This window comes from Ictalurus punctatus, chromosome 15, assembly GCF_001660625.3.
Source record: "Ictalurus punctatus breed USDA103 chromosome 15, Coco_2.0, whole genome shotgun sequence".
Taxonomy (NCBI): Eukaryota; Metazoa; Chordata; class Actinopteri; order Siluriformes; family Ictaluridae; genus Ictalurus; species Ictalurus punctatus.
This window is the reverse complement of record NC_030430.2, coordinates 8292105-8306651: the sequence shown is the minus strand read 5'-3', so window position 1 is coordinate 8306651 and position 14547 is coordinate 8292105. Positions and strand designations below refer to the sequence as shown.

Sequence of the window (14547 nt, the reverse complement as noted above, 5' to 3'; positions counted from 1 at the left end):
AATGTTAGAAGACCGAGACAGAGAGAGAGAGAAAAGAGTGTGTGTGTGTGTGTGTGTGTGTGTGCAAATCAGCATTTTAGAAAGCCACAGCATGAGCTCATCTCTAAAGCAGCCGCTCTGATCTGCACTCACTATTCCCTAAACACTACGTAGTACACTAATGAGAGTGCATAGTGTGTAAAGACAGTGGACATGTCCCAAACCACACACACACACACACGCACACACACACTTTTTCTCACACTCATCCTTTTCTCAATTTCTCTCTCTCTCTCTCTCTCTCTCTCTCTCTCTCTCTCTCTCTCTCTCTCCCTTCTCTTTATGCTTAACATCACTCTGATCTTTCTTTCTTATTTTTCTACATTAATGTATGACTAATCTCTCTCTCTCTCATCTTTTTCTCTACTTCTTTCTCTCTTGTGCTCTCTTTCTATTCCACTTCTGTTTTTTTTCACTCACTTTCATCTTCACTCTCACGCTGTCTTCTGATGAACGTTTGGTATTCTCTCTCTCTCTCATTCTCTTTCTCTCTTTTCCTTCATGAAGGCCAGATTATCCCTCCATCCCCCCACACACACTTTCGTCTCGTTTAACCGAGGTCTGCGATCATCTAACTCTAGTTCCACTCTGATCGAGGCCACGCCAAGCAGAATGAATGCTTTGTGTTCATGGCCCCTCACTAATGCCCCGATTAATACCCCTCCCATACAAACTAATACCCCTCTCACACACACACACCAGTGGCAATGACCCACATGACCTCTGACACGCTTATGTAGGATATGTGTGTGGTCATGGACTTGTCATCACGGCCTGAAGAACCTATAAGGACTTGTAGATCTGTGTGATATATGAGAATAAAAAAATAATAAAGTGTAATATATTTAGAGTATATCTACAGTAGATATTTATAGCTCAACTAGTCCTGGTGCTTTTTGGTGGCGACACTGCTTCAGGAGATCAGCAAGATACACCCGAGCCTTTTATTTATTATCTTAATGATGTAATACAAATATGACTAAACTAACGAGCTCTTTTCTGGTAAGGATGGTCAAGAAACAAGTCACAGTGCTCCAGTCTAGAAGGTGTACAAGACATGCGCTAGTTTCTCAGCATCTCAGGTTAGCATTATAGCTAGTGCATCACGGAAAATGATCAACAGTCTAGCGTTGAGCAGCAGGTCATTTACCACTTTAACCAGCGCCAATTCTGTACTATGTTTCCTCCAGAAACCAGACTTAGTTTATTTTATATATATATATATATATATATATATATATATATATATATATATATATATATATATATATATATATTTTAGATTAGTAGACTAAGATTAGTCATTAAAAAAGAACAAAGCTGTTGGATGCTGTGGATGGAAGTTATTAGGAGAGGGCAGTCTGACAAAAATATTATAAAAAATGCACAATTTTTAATATGATTTTTATTAAATAAATCTTACATGATCAATTAAAATGCTGAAAAGGAGGGAAAAACATTTGAACGATTTTAAAGATTACGTACAGAATTTTAGCATGAAATCAGCTGCTTCCTGTCAGTTTGTAATTAAACAATTTTTTTTTTTTAAATCTCAGAAAAGTGTATTGTAACATCATTTATCATAATCTCAACTTTATATCATCTCATCAGTAGGAGTTTGCGGTTTTTCCCATCATAGAAATGAACGCAAAATCAAGCAAACGGCGTGCTATTCGGAGGAGCGCACAATTTTTTCAATTTTACCACATAGTTGGTCCGAGACGTGTCATGTGACGTCGTCGCAACACACGTGAATGGAAGAGGGCTTCGGGTGAACACGGATACAGCTAAAAGGTCTCGTTTACCGACAAACACCGCTGCGATAGAATCGGCAAAAATTTGCGTTTTAGCCAAATTCAAGTAGCAAAAAAAACTCCGCAAGTCGCTTCGCAAATTTTCTAAAAAGTCGCAGGAAAATCAAGCGTTTTTGGCTGCAACCATCCCGAAAAAACCAAACCTCCACGAAATCCTGTACGGACTGCAGTGTGAGGTAGTTGTTAAATCACTGACTTTTATTTTATGAATCTCCTTCTTGGTTTTATTTTTATAGTGAGATCGAATCCAGTCCGTGACTCTGTGATTCTCTCCACGTTTTCCCAGCCGCCTTTCCACCTCGGCAGACGTTACTCCAGCCGCGGCGTTCAGGGGCAAAGCCGTACAGCTCGGCCTGGATGCAATTACTCCCTCCGAAGCCCCTAATTAGAAAACAAGCCCGTTTAACAAGCGCGGTTATGATCTTTACACGTGGCTCACCTTCAAACGCCAGTCTGCTCAGACCTGTAAAAATTCCCCGCTCGGATATTTAGACCAATTATAGACATATTTCTGTCGTCTGATCCCGAACTCACTCTCTCTCTCTCTCGTTCTCTCTCTCACTCACTCTCTCTCACTCTCTCTCACACTCTCTCTCACACTCTCTCTCACACTCTCGCTCTCTCGATCTCTCTCTCTCGTTCTCTTTCTCACTCACTCTCTCACTCTCTCTCACACTCTCTCACACTCTCGCTCTCTCGATCTCTCTCTCTCGATCGCTCTCTCTCACTCTCTCACTCTCTCTCTCTCTCACTCTCTCTCTCTCTCTCTCGCTCTCTCTCTCTCGCTCTCTCTCACACTCTCTTGCTCTCTCTCACTCTCACTCTCTCTCACACTCTCTCTCTCGATCTCTCTCACTCTCACTCTCTCACACTCTCTCTCTCGATCTCTCTCTCTCACTCTCTCTCTCACTCTCACACTCTCTCTCACTCTCTCTCGATCTCTCTCTCACACTCTCTCACTCTCTCTCACACTCTCATACTCTCTCTCTCACTCTCTCTCACTCTTTCTCACTCTTTCTCACTCTCTCTCACTCTCACACTCTCTCTCTCACACTCTCTCTCACACTCTCTCTCTCACACTCTCTCTCACACTCTCTCTCACACGCTCACTCGCTCTCTCACTCTCTCTCACAGTCTCTCTCACACTCTCTCTCACACTCTCTCTCACGCTCTCTCTCGCTCTCTCTCTCACTTTCTCTCTCACACTCTCTCACTCTCTCTCTCACTCTCTCTCTCACTTTCTCTCTCACACTCTCTCACTCTCTCTCCCACTCTCTCTCTCTCACACTCTCTCTCACACTCTCTCTCTCACGCTCTCTCGCGCTCTCTCTCATGCTCTCTTGCTCTCGCTCTCTCTCACGCTCTCTCTCACACAAGTGTAGCCGTGCGAGGCATGCTGCCTTTAATAAACCAAACAAGGGCAGAATCTTATAAGAAATGAGTAGTGCACTATTTTCCTGAAAGTCTAGTGGACTATATCTAGTGCCTTTAAATAGGTAGAAGGAACGTTGTGCTGTTCAAAGACCTGGGTTGAATGATGTTTGGGACACACCCACAGTGGACTGATGATGGTGTTTGTTAATGCACAACACAGAATAAAACAGAGAACGAGACACGCAGAGGAAGAACGTTAGAAATAGAGAGAGAGATGGAGGAACGCCATATTTTCACACACGTGAGCAGAGAGAAGAAGAACATGACAGACAGAGAGACAGACCGAGTGTGGCGTCGCGTCGCGTCTCTTCACGGTGTGTGTGGGAGTGTAAATGAGTAAACAGACGGTTTGGTCCAATCTGTGCTGCGCCCACCAGACAATACAAACACTACCACACACACACACACACACACACACACACACACACACACACACACACACACACACACACACATAAGCAATGCTGAGCTCTGGCACCTGTCATTGGCTGGCTATTATGCTTCACTGTCCAATCACAGTGTGTTTGGGTTTAAATCAGGACACAAAGAGTGTGTGTGTCTGTGTGTGTAATCCGTATAGTCCAATAGGGTTCCCTCCTTTCTGTTGTTTGGGTTTGATTTGAAATAAATAACGTGATAATATAGCTTCCAGTAACACACAGAACTTGTGTGTGTGTATGTATGTGTGTGTGTGAGTGTATGTATGTGTGTGTGTGAGTGTATGTATGTGTGTGTGTGAGTGTATGTATGTGTGTGTGTGTTACCAGTTATTAATGGTAATCTTTCGAGTAGAGCTTTTTAAAATTGTACATAATTGTTGTTGTTGTGTGTTTTTGTATTTTGAATGTTAAAGTGACCTTGAGTTTCTCTCAGGTGTGATGACAGAGCTCTGTGTGTGTGTGTGTGTGTGTGTGTGTGTGTGTGTGTGATGAACACAGCATCCGGTTGCTTTGTGTACTCTTGTACACGGTGTTCGAAATGAAGCCTCTAAGACCGCGGACTTTACGTCAGACTCATCTTTTAATTAAGCGAGTGTTTCAGTAGCTGTGTGTCGTCTGCAGTTTCTGTTTGTTTTGTAGAAATGAAATAAAACTCGTCGCTCTGTTATCTCTCGCTCCTCTTTCTGTATCACTTTCTTTTCCCCAAACCTTGGGCAAATTCTTTCTTTTGTATCCTTTTATTTTTCACCTGCTTTTTTAACAAGAACACCCCCCCCCCCCCTCTCGCTCTCTCTCCCACTCTCTCTCCCTCTCTCTCTTTCCCTCTCTCTCCCTCCCCCTCCCCCCCTCTCTCTCCCTCTCTCTCTCTTTCTCTCCCTCTCTCTCTCTCTTTCTCACCCCCCCCCCCCCCCCCCCCTTACCCGGCGGGACGGGTGAGGTCGCACAACGAGGACTAATATAATAACTGAGCTTTTGTTGTAGTTGTGTACCAAGTTGTTGAATTTCCAGTCCATAATTGCAGATCAGGATGTCAGCTTTATGTTCAGGAGGTTTCACAACGTCACTGAGGTTTTAAACAAAAGAATGAAAAAGAAAACCAGACGCATGTAGGAGTCGCTGAAGTTATTGAAATGATCGCTTTAGGAGATTAAATTACTCGGCCTTGAAACTGAGCTCTGCTTTTCAAAATATTCTCTCAGATACTGAATAATAAAGAGATTTATTACTCGTAACTCTCACTCGCGTCTGTTTGTTAATGAGACTAAATCTGATATCATCATTTTCCATACCAAAACCATCATTATGCCCAAATGAATGAACTAAAGTAATTGTAAATAAGCGAATTGTAAATAAATACATAAATAGATAAATCAACAGACGAAATGTAAATACACAAAGTTCAGTAGTTGTGTTGTTAGTGTTCTTCTTTAACATGATAATTCAGTAGTTAAATAAAATGATGAAATATTTCACAAATGAAACGCACGCTGATGACATGTTAATGTTTCACATCACCGCCGTCGTTGTCTGTTACGATAACACCAACATAAACACACTTTCTGGCGAGTCACGGTGTCATGTTTACACCACACACACACCTGTCTCACCTTGAAATGCCTTACCATGCCTGTCTCACTTAGACTGTCTCACTCTCATGCTAGACCGTCTGTCTCAGACCTGTCTCACCCTGACATGTCTTACTTCAATATGTCTCACTCTGGCCTCTCTCTTTGACCTGTCTTACTCTGATTGTCTCACTCTGGTGTAACTTACTCTGACCTGTTTCACTCTAGTGTGTCTCACATTGGCCTTTCTAACTTAGACTGTCTCACTCATGCTAGACTATCTCTCTCTGACCTGTCTCACCCTGACATGTCTTTCTCTGACCCGTCTTTCTCTGAGTCATTTCACTCTAGTGTGTCTCACTCTGAGCTTCATCACTTTATCACTTAGATATTCCACTCTCATGCTAACCTGTGTCACTCTGACCTGTCTCTTTCTGACTTGTCTCACTTTGATCTGTCTCTCTCTGATCTGTCTCTTTCTGGCATGTCTCTCTCTGACCTGTTTCACAGTGACCTGTCTCACTCTGACCTGTCTCTCTGTGACCTGTCTCACTCTGACCTGTCTCACTTTTATCTGTCTCTCTCTGACCCGTCTCTCTCTGACCCGTCTCTCTCTGGCATGTCTCACACTGGCCTGTCTACCTCTGGCATGTCTCACTTTGTCCTGTCTCACTCTGACCTGTCTCACTCTCTCACCAGCACATATGAACACTTAAATTAAATGATTTCTATGGAAAAGTCTCATTGGAACAATACTAAATTCTTGGCTTTGCTGCAGGTCACAGTGAGACAGGTCATAGTGTTCTGTCTCACTCTGACCTGTCTCACTCTACACTCTCCCCTTGCCTGTCTCCGCACTGTTCCCCGCCGTGTGTGTCTCGGCGTGTGTGAGTGGTTAGCGGTAGACCTGTTGTCTCCTCTTTGCTATGTAAATCCCTCTGTCAGTGCGCATACTTTCCCCGTGAATAATCTCTTTCCCAGGCCACGCTCCAGGCGAGCGGCAGTCTGACCTCAGCACCAGCCAGGTGTGGACGCTCCGGCTTTTATTAAACTTTATTCTCCGCTCTCTGCTTCTCAATAGTTTCCAGACTGCGGCTCTGAATTGGCTGCTAAAGCCGTTAGCATGACCGAGCATTACACATCCACAAGTAGGGATTGGGGTGAGACGTAGATGCTGTAGATGCTGAAGCCTGTAACACGTGAGTGATGGGAACAGCAATGTGCTGATCATGCTGAGAGTTTACGGCTTTAAATCGACAGAGTTACAGTCACAGAAAGCCAAGCTATGAGCGAGCAGCTAAAATCGATTCTATAATACGACACGTTATTAAAATCAGCGCAAACATCCATCCGCTCAGATCCTGTAGAGGGGAGTTATGGACTTCTGGGCTAATTTTCTTAATTCGGTTACCGCCATATTTGTTCATTTGCGAATGTAATCATAAGAACTAAGAATTCTTACAACTTTTACATATGATGCAATCGGAAATAACAGTTTACACTTTATAACATGTAAAACATTTCTGAGCAAAACGTATGATCGCAACATTGTAATGTGTTAATGGAGTCAAGTGTTGGTGTTGACAGAGCTGAGGGGGCAAGGCACAAGCCAGGTAGTTGACTACAAAGAGCCAAAGAGGGCAAGGCTATGGACAGGTGGATGGGTCTAGAGAGGTGATTGGGTGGGGCAAAGGCCAGTTAGATTATTCCAGAGAGCTGAGTAGGTGGGGCCAAATGGTTGAGCGCTGAAGCAGCGGGGCAAAGACCAGGTGGATGGATCTAGATAGGTGAGAAGGTGGGGTAAAGGCCTTGTGGATGGATCTAGAGAGGTGAGGGGGTGGGGTAAAGGCCAGCTGGAAGGACCTAGAGAGGTGAGGGGGTGGGGCCATGGACAGGTGTATGGATCTAGAGAGGTGAGATGGTGGGGTAAAGACCAGGTGTATGGATTTAGAGAGGTGAGGGGGCAGGGTAAAGGCCAGGTGTATGGATGTAGATAGGTGAGGGGGCAGGGTAAAGGCCAGGTGTATGGATGTAGAGAGGTGAGGGAGTGGGCCGAAGGCCAGGTGTATGGATGTAGAGAGGTGAGGGGGTGGGGTAAAGGCCAGGTGGATGGATCTAGAGAGGTGAGGGGGTGGGGTAAAGGCCAGCTGGAAGGACCTAGAGAGGTGAGGGGCCATGGACAGGTGTATGGATGTAGAGAGGTGAGGGAGTGGGCCGAAGGCCAGGTGATTGGATTTAGAGAGGTGAGGGGTGGGGTAATGGCCAGGTGGATGGATGTAGATAGGTGAGGGGGTGGGGTAAAGGCCAGGTGGATGGATTTAGATAGGTGAGGGGGTGAGGTAAAGGCCAAGTGGATAATTTAAAAAAGCTGAGAGGGCGGGGCCAAATGGTTGAACGCAGAGGAGGCAGAGGTAAGGTCAAGTTGATGACTGTAGACAGCTGAGGGGGCGGGGCCAGGCAAATGACTCCAGAGAGCTGAGGGGAGGGGCCGAAGCAATGCTTTACAAGATGTGTGTGAACAGTGATTTACAGAATATTATTCATGACAATCACACACAAAGCTTACAGATTACAAATTTACAGATTTAAAAATGTGACTAATAAAACTGAATTAAGAATCATAAAGTTCAGATTTTATTACCTTATTAATCATTAATAAAGTAACAATAAAACCCGTCATCTTTTATCCTTTTATCTTTTCTCCTCTCTCTGACGCAGACATGTTGTGTTTCAGGTTGTTATTTTTTCACTTGTTCTCACAGTGAGTGATGAAGTGAGATTTAAAATCGTTCTGTCTCCATCTGTGCCCGCTTTCCCTAAATCCTGCTTCATATGGGGGCCTGATGGAGGGATTGAGATGTTTCTGAGACTCAGAGAGAGAGAGAGAGAGAGAGAGAGAGAGAGAGAGAGAGAGAGAGAGAGCTGTCTGGATGTGAGAGATGAAAGGAGGAAAATATGAAACACAAACAGAGGGAAACACGGGACGTGGCTTTGATGTTCAAACCTCACGGGTCTGTTCCTCTGTGAACACTGGGGCTTGGTCAACACACACACACACACACACACACACACACACACACACATTCACACACAACATGCATTTCACGAACACTAAAGAAGAGAAGAGAAAAAAGAAAAAGGAGAAAAGAGGGGAGAAACGGATGGATGGATGGAGAAACAAAGCGATTGTTGAAAAGATGGCGGGATGTACAAATGAATAGATGGATGCAGGGATGGAAAAACATTGACAAGAACAGATGAAAGGATGATTGGAGGGATGGAAGAAATATGCAGAAAAGATGGGTGGAGGAGAAATAAAGGGCTGAATGACTGGATGGATGGAGGTAGACAAAAAAGAAAAGAGAAGAGAAGAGACGGAAGGATGGATTGGATTGGAGTCGTGGATGGTGGAATGGACTGACATAGACAAGAAAAGATGAAAGCAAATGAAATGGATAAATGGCTGGAATATGCAAAATCAGATGAATGGTTGGAGGAATGATGGGATGTATGGATGGACGGATGGAGGTAGAAGAAAAGGAATGGATGGATAGTTGGAGAAATGACGGGATGTATGGATGGACGGATGGAGGTAGAAGAAAAGAGATGGACGAACGGTATCATGGATGTCGAAATAAACGGACGGACAGATGTGGAAAAGAAGGAATAGATGGGTTAAAGGAGGGAGAGATGGACTATGTAGAAAAGGTGGATGGATGGATGGATGGATGGGTGGATGTAGAAAAGAAAGGATGGACGGATGGGCGGTAGAAGCCTGGTAGAAAAAAAGCGAACAGTGATAAACGGATGGATAAATGTTGGGGGAATAAGAGGGAAAAACGAGGAGAGCAGAGAGTAGGGAAGGAAGGAAAGGAAAAAGAAAAGACGAGTGTGTGAAGCCACTCCCGTGATCTGTGCAGAGAGAAAAACAAGTTACACTTCCCTCACCACCTGCTGAAGGGATCGAGTTACAGTTCAGGAAACGCTGCTCGTGTTCCGCTGCGTCCTAAATCCCTCTCCTCCCTCACTCCCTGTCTCCTCCCTCACTCCCTGTCTCCTCCCTCACTCCCTGTCTCCTCCCTCACTCCCTGTCAGATGAGCGCTTGGGCCGACGCCCGGAATGTCAGGGAGGGAAAAGGGGTTTACACAGATTTAACACCTGCCCTGCGCTCAGCTTCGTCTCAGGAGCATTCACACAACGAACCTGTCCGTTATTTGTTTTGCTCACACAGTTTTTTCAAATCAAGACCAGCCTCTACAAGTGGCACGAAAGTAACGGCACCCCGTGAAAGTGGGAGGAGTCAGTCTGTAATTTTTTTCGTGTCTCTGGAGTGTTGTGGGCGTGGCTATACCGTGAACGTGCGCACTAATCCGTTCACAGGCGTTTGCTGAAGTGAAGCATGATGGGATTATTATATCACAAGTGCTGAGAGTGGAATAGATAATAAACCTTAATAGACAACGCCCATGTGACCTTCGACCTCACGTACACACCTTGACCACCAGAAGACAGGCGGTGTTTGCACAGCTCTCCTTCTTTAACCCGTGCCACCTTGAGGTGTGTGTGTGTGTGTGTGTCTGTGTGATGGGCAAAGAACAAAAACACATATTTGGAGATGTTAGCATGTTTATTTGAGGTTCAACACAAACACACACACACGCACACACACACACACACACACACACACACACGTACTGCTGCAGTACTACTGTCTGCAGAGTTTGCAGTGTTATGGTGTTTGTCTCTAAGGTTTGTTACTGCTATTCAGAAAAACACACACCCTCTGTCTTCTCTCAGGCTTTGACCTCATTTGACATGTTTCGTGTGTGTGTGTGTGTGTGTGTGTGCCACTCTGCCTAGATTGTTGCCACCCGTCCTTATGAGGATGCCTCCTCTCGACCAATCAGAAATGGTGAATCCCAGACGAGCAGTGATGCTGCTGTTTCTGCTGCTCCGTGTGTGTGTGTGTGTGTGTGTGAGTGAGTATGAGTGTGAGTGTGTGTGTATGAGTGTGTGTGAGTGAGTATGAGTGTGTGTGTATGTGTGTGTGATACTTCATACTCTTGTCTTAAGCTGAAGGAGGATAAACAGCTCACTTTTAAGCTCAGTTATATGAAACCCGCTCTCTCTTAACTCTTTTACAAATATTGGACACATGAACACACAGAGACGTACACACACACACACACACACACACACACACACACACACACACACACACACACACACACACACACTGGGACAAGGCTTGGGGCTCCTCTGGCATGGGCAGGTTTCCATGGAGATACTCAGCTAAAAATAACCATGGAGACGGCTTCCCCGTGCCAATCGCCAACGCCGAGTGTTTTGATGCCCTAGCTACGTCACTCACACACACACACACACACACACACACACACTGTGTTTTAAGCCTGTTTCATGTCATGCTTTATTCTGCATGTTTTAAAGGTCTGTAGTTCCCGCCCCATGATACTGTAACCAATCAGAGCCTACTTCCCGCCTCTCGTGACAATATAACCTCTGACCTCACCCTCATTCATTCATTTTCTCTTTCTTTCTCATATTGTTTTTCAGCTTTTCTTTCTGTGTGAGATCTACTCATGTCTGTGTGTGTGTGTGTGTGTGTGTGTGTGTGTGTGTGTGTGTGTGTGTGTGTGTGTGTGGTGTTAAGAGCCGAATCCTTATAGAGTCCTAATAGTGTAGAACTTTCATACCTGAGCACAACGCTCATTTACCCTCTCTCTGTCGCTCTCTCTCTGTCTGTCTGTCTCTCTCTGTCTGTCTCTCTATCTCTCTGTCTGTCTCCCTCTTTCTGTCTGTCTCTCTCTGTCTGTCTGTCTCTCTCTGTCTGTCTCTCTCTGTCTCTCTCTCTCTGTCTGTCTCCCTCTTTCTGTCTGTCTCTCTCTCTCTCTGTCTGTCTCTCTCTGTCTCTCTCTCTGTCTCTCTCTCTCTCTGTCTGTCTCCCTCTTTCTGTCTGTCTCTCTTTCTCTCTGTCTGTCTCCCTCTTTCTGTCTGTCTCTCTCTGTCTCTCTCTCTCTCTGTCTCTCTCTCTGTCTCTCTCTCTCTCTTTGTCTGCCTCCCTCTTTCTGTCTGTCTCTCTCTGTCTCTCTCTCTCTGTCTGTCTCTCTCTGTCTCTCTCTCTGTCTGTCTCACTCTTTCTGTCTCTCTCTCTCTCTCTCTCTCTCTCTCTGTCTCTCTCTCTCTCTCACTCAGCCATGTGTGTTGAGTCATACAGGGTGTGAGTCCCATCCGGGTTTTCACTCTGATCCTCACACACCTGACTCAGGTAACATGAGCTCTGAGACCTGTGGTGTGCTTAAACCTCACTAATACACACATGTGGAGACGCCACAAACCCACACTGAACACACACACACACACACACAGTATAAATCTTGTGTGTGTGTGTGTATGTGTGTGTGTTTATCCTCATCACATCTAGCGATGAGAGAAGAGCAGTGTACGCAGGATGACCTTTGACCCCAGAGCTCAGATCAGAGTGATTTCTGTTAAAGTGCTGTAACGAGGTGCACAGAGGTCAAAGGTCATGTGTGTGAACGGAGATGCTGAATCCTGGGATTAGCCGTGACCAATGACTGAGCCTTTGTGTGTGAGTGTGTGAGTGTGTATGTGTGTGTGAGTGTGTGTGAATGAGTGAGTGTGTGAGTGTGTATGTGTGTGTGTGTGTGTGAGTGAGTGTGTGTGTGTGTGTGTGTGTGTGTGTGTGAGTGAAAGGTATGAAAATGAATGGTGAAAACAGAAGCAGAGATAAAAGAAGACTGATGGTTATTATTATTGTTATTAATTATAATAATAATAATAATAACAATAATAATTGTTTCTCCTCGTGTTTACTTTGACCTTTGGTTTGTGAGCCAACAGGATACAAGTGGGTGGGGCTATGTGTCCTGATGAGTCAAAGCGCAAGTTAGAATTTATCATTGATGCTGTTGGCATGGAGAAGTCTCATACGTCTTCACACGATAGAGTGTGTGTGTGTGTATTTCTTGTTAGCCACAGTGCTACCTCTGCAAGGGGGTTACGTCCAGGTCGTGTAATCAGTGAAGAAGTTAGTTCAGAACAGGAAGTAGCGAAGAGATAAATGACGACGTGTTTCCGTTTTTCTGATTAAAGTGTACATTTATCAGCGTTGTTATCTTTAATCTGTGTGTGTGTGTGTGTGTGTAGACGAGTCGTCTCTCTCCTCTCCTGTCCTGATGAAGATTTGAGCTGTCAGTCGGTTTCCTTTAATCAGCAGAGAACACACACACACACACACACACACACAAAGTGTAGGCCAGCGTGGGATTGGAGCTGTAAAAAGTGTATGAAGTTATCATCACATCAGGCTTAAACACACTGAACATCATGTCAGGGTGTTACAGCGATGCAGCGGTACCTCCCGTAATGATCTGCCGCTGTTGTGCAGGAAACCCCATGTTGTGTCTCCGTCAGTGTGAGACACGTTTTAATGTTGTAAACATTTTCCATGTCATCACGGACGAGTTTCAGGAAGAGCTGTGATAAAAACAGCTCCTCTGTCCGTCCTACAGCAGTTCACATGACATCACGGTCCTCACGGAGGAACCCGGGACAAAATGGTGCTGTGTAGGGTGTGTGTGTGAGTGTGTGAGAGAGAGAGGGTTTAAAAGTTCAACACACAGCATGGGGTTCTTTAAGGCTTCAAATCCACATTACACCCACACACAGATGCCACGCCTCCTTTAGTAGTACTGATAGAAAGGCCACACCCCTTTTACTGGGGAACACACACACAGAAGCCACGCCTCCCTTACTAGGACTGATAGAAAGGCCACACCCTTTTTACTGGGGAACACACACACATACACAAACACACTCACAGAAGCCACGCCTCCCTTACTAGGACTGATAGAAAGGCCACACCCCCTTCCCTGGGACTGACACAATGAGTCCATACCTCTTTTACTAGGACTGACACACACACACACACACACACACACACACACACACACACAGCCCATGCCTCTTTCACTATTACTGATAGGCACAGAGGTCATGCCCCCTCTATTGGTTCAGATTTTTGGGCTGTTTTCTTACTGAGTTTTTTATGATTATTTCCAGCTTTTCTTAACAGTCTCTCTCTCTTTCTCTCTCTCTCTCTCTCTCTCTCTCAATTTCTCTCTCTCTCTCTCTCTTGCTTTCTGCAGCTGTATCGAGTTTGGATGTTGAGGTTAAACTCAGTGAACATTTCCAGTCTGCTTGGCAGCTGCACAGAAACGTCTTCGTCCCGTCGAGTCGGCCACCGTGTGTCGAGGAGCTTCACCAAAACGCCAAACAGAGCCTGAGAGCGCTACACCGAGGTCTGAGCACTAATCAATAACTAATCAATCATCAATAACTAATCCATAACTAATCAATAACTAATATATAAAATATATAAACAATAACTTATACTAATAATTATACTAATATATAATTGCTGTTGTTGTATATGAGTACAGTGTAATCAGTGCAGCTGTGAGTAAGCTGAATTCTCACACTGCCCTCTAGTGTACAAGAGGAGAAACACAGAGATATTCTACTCATCATTCTTCCATTTGTGTGTGTATGCGCACATGTGTGTGTTACAGATCAGCAGCAGAGACAGGAAGTCAGTGAACGAGAGCGGAGGGTGACCCTCTTGATAGCCCCGCCCACACCCACTTCCCCCTCCCACCACACGCACCACACGGTAATCACACACCTCTGTGTCCAATCACCTGTCTGTCTGGTGCGGGATCAGACACCAGCCTTAGATTTCCCCAGAAATAAATCCTCTATAACAGCATTCTGCTGAAAAAATGCTGTTTGAGATCCCACAGGTTACAGATCCAGGGCTGGGAGAAATCTGGGGAATTTACAGGAATTATGTTTATGATTGATATACAGTATCTTATGCTTGTCCATGAGGTCTACACACACACACATCTTTCTTCAATTCTGCAAGGTTTAGCTCCAGCCTCCAAGCCTGTAATTTTATAGTACGCCTGAAGACCTTGGTCAGTTTGTTCAGGTGCGTTTGATTAGGGTTGGAGTTAAACTCTACAGGACCGTGGACCTCGAGGGCCAGATCTGAAGAACCCTGATCTATCATGTTGGTACAGGTGTACAGCTGGTGTGTGTGAATGGATTTGATCGATATGCAAGTACAGTGTTCCGCTGGGCGTTGTACAGATGAACAGCTTCAAAAACAGAGCTGTGGTGTGGTGATAAAAGCAGACAGTCACTTCAGC

At 45.0% G+C, this 14547-nt stretch overlaps 1 protein-coding gene across 2 annotated transcripts in view; it reads left to right on the top strand.

The window, feature by feature from the left end:
- Nucleotides 1–14547, top strand: part of nhsa (Nance-Horan syndrome a (congenital cataracts and dental anomalies)) — a 45823-nt gene that overhangs the window by 19136 nt on the left and 12140 nt on the right. For both annotated transcript variants that reach the window (XM_017486702.3, XM_017486703.3), the window contains exons 2-3: nt 13483–13635; nt 13906–14006. In XM_017486702.3, the coding sequence (XP_017342191.1) occupies nt 13483–13635; nt 13906–14006 (254 nt within the window). The remainder of the gene's footprint in view (nt 1–13482; nt 13636–13905; nt 14007–14547) is intronic.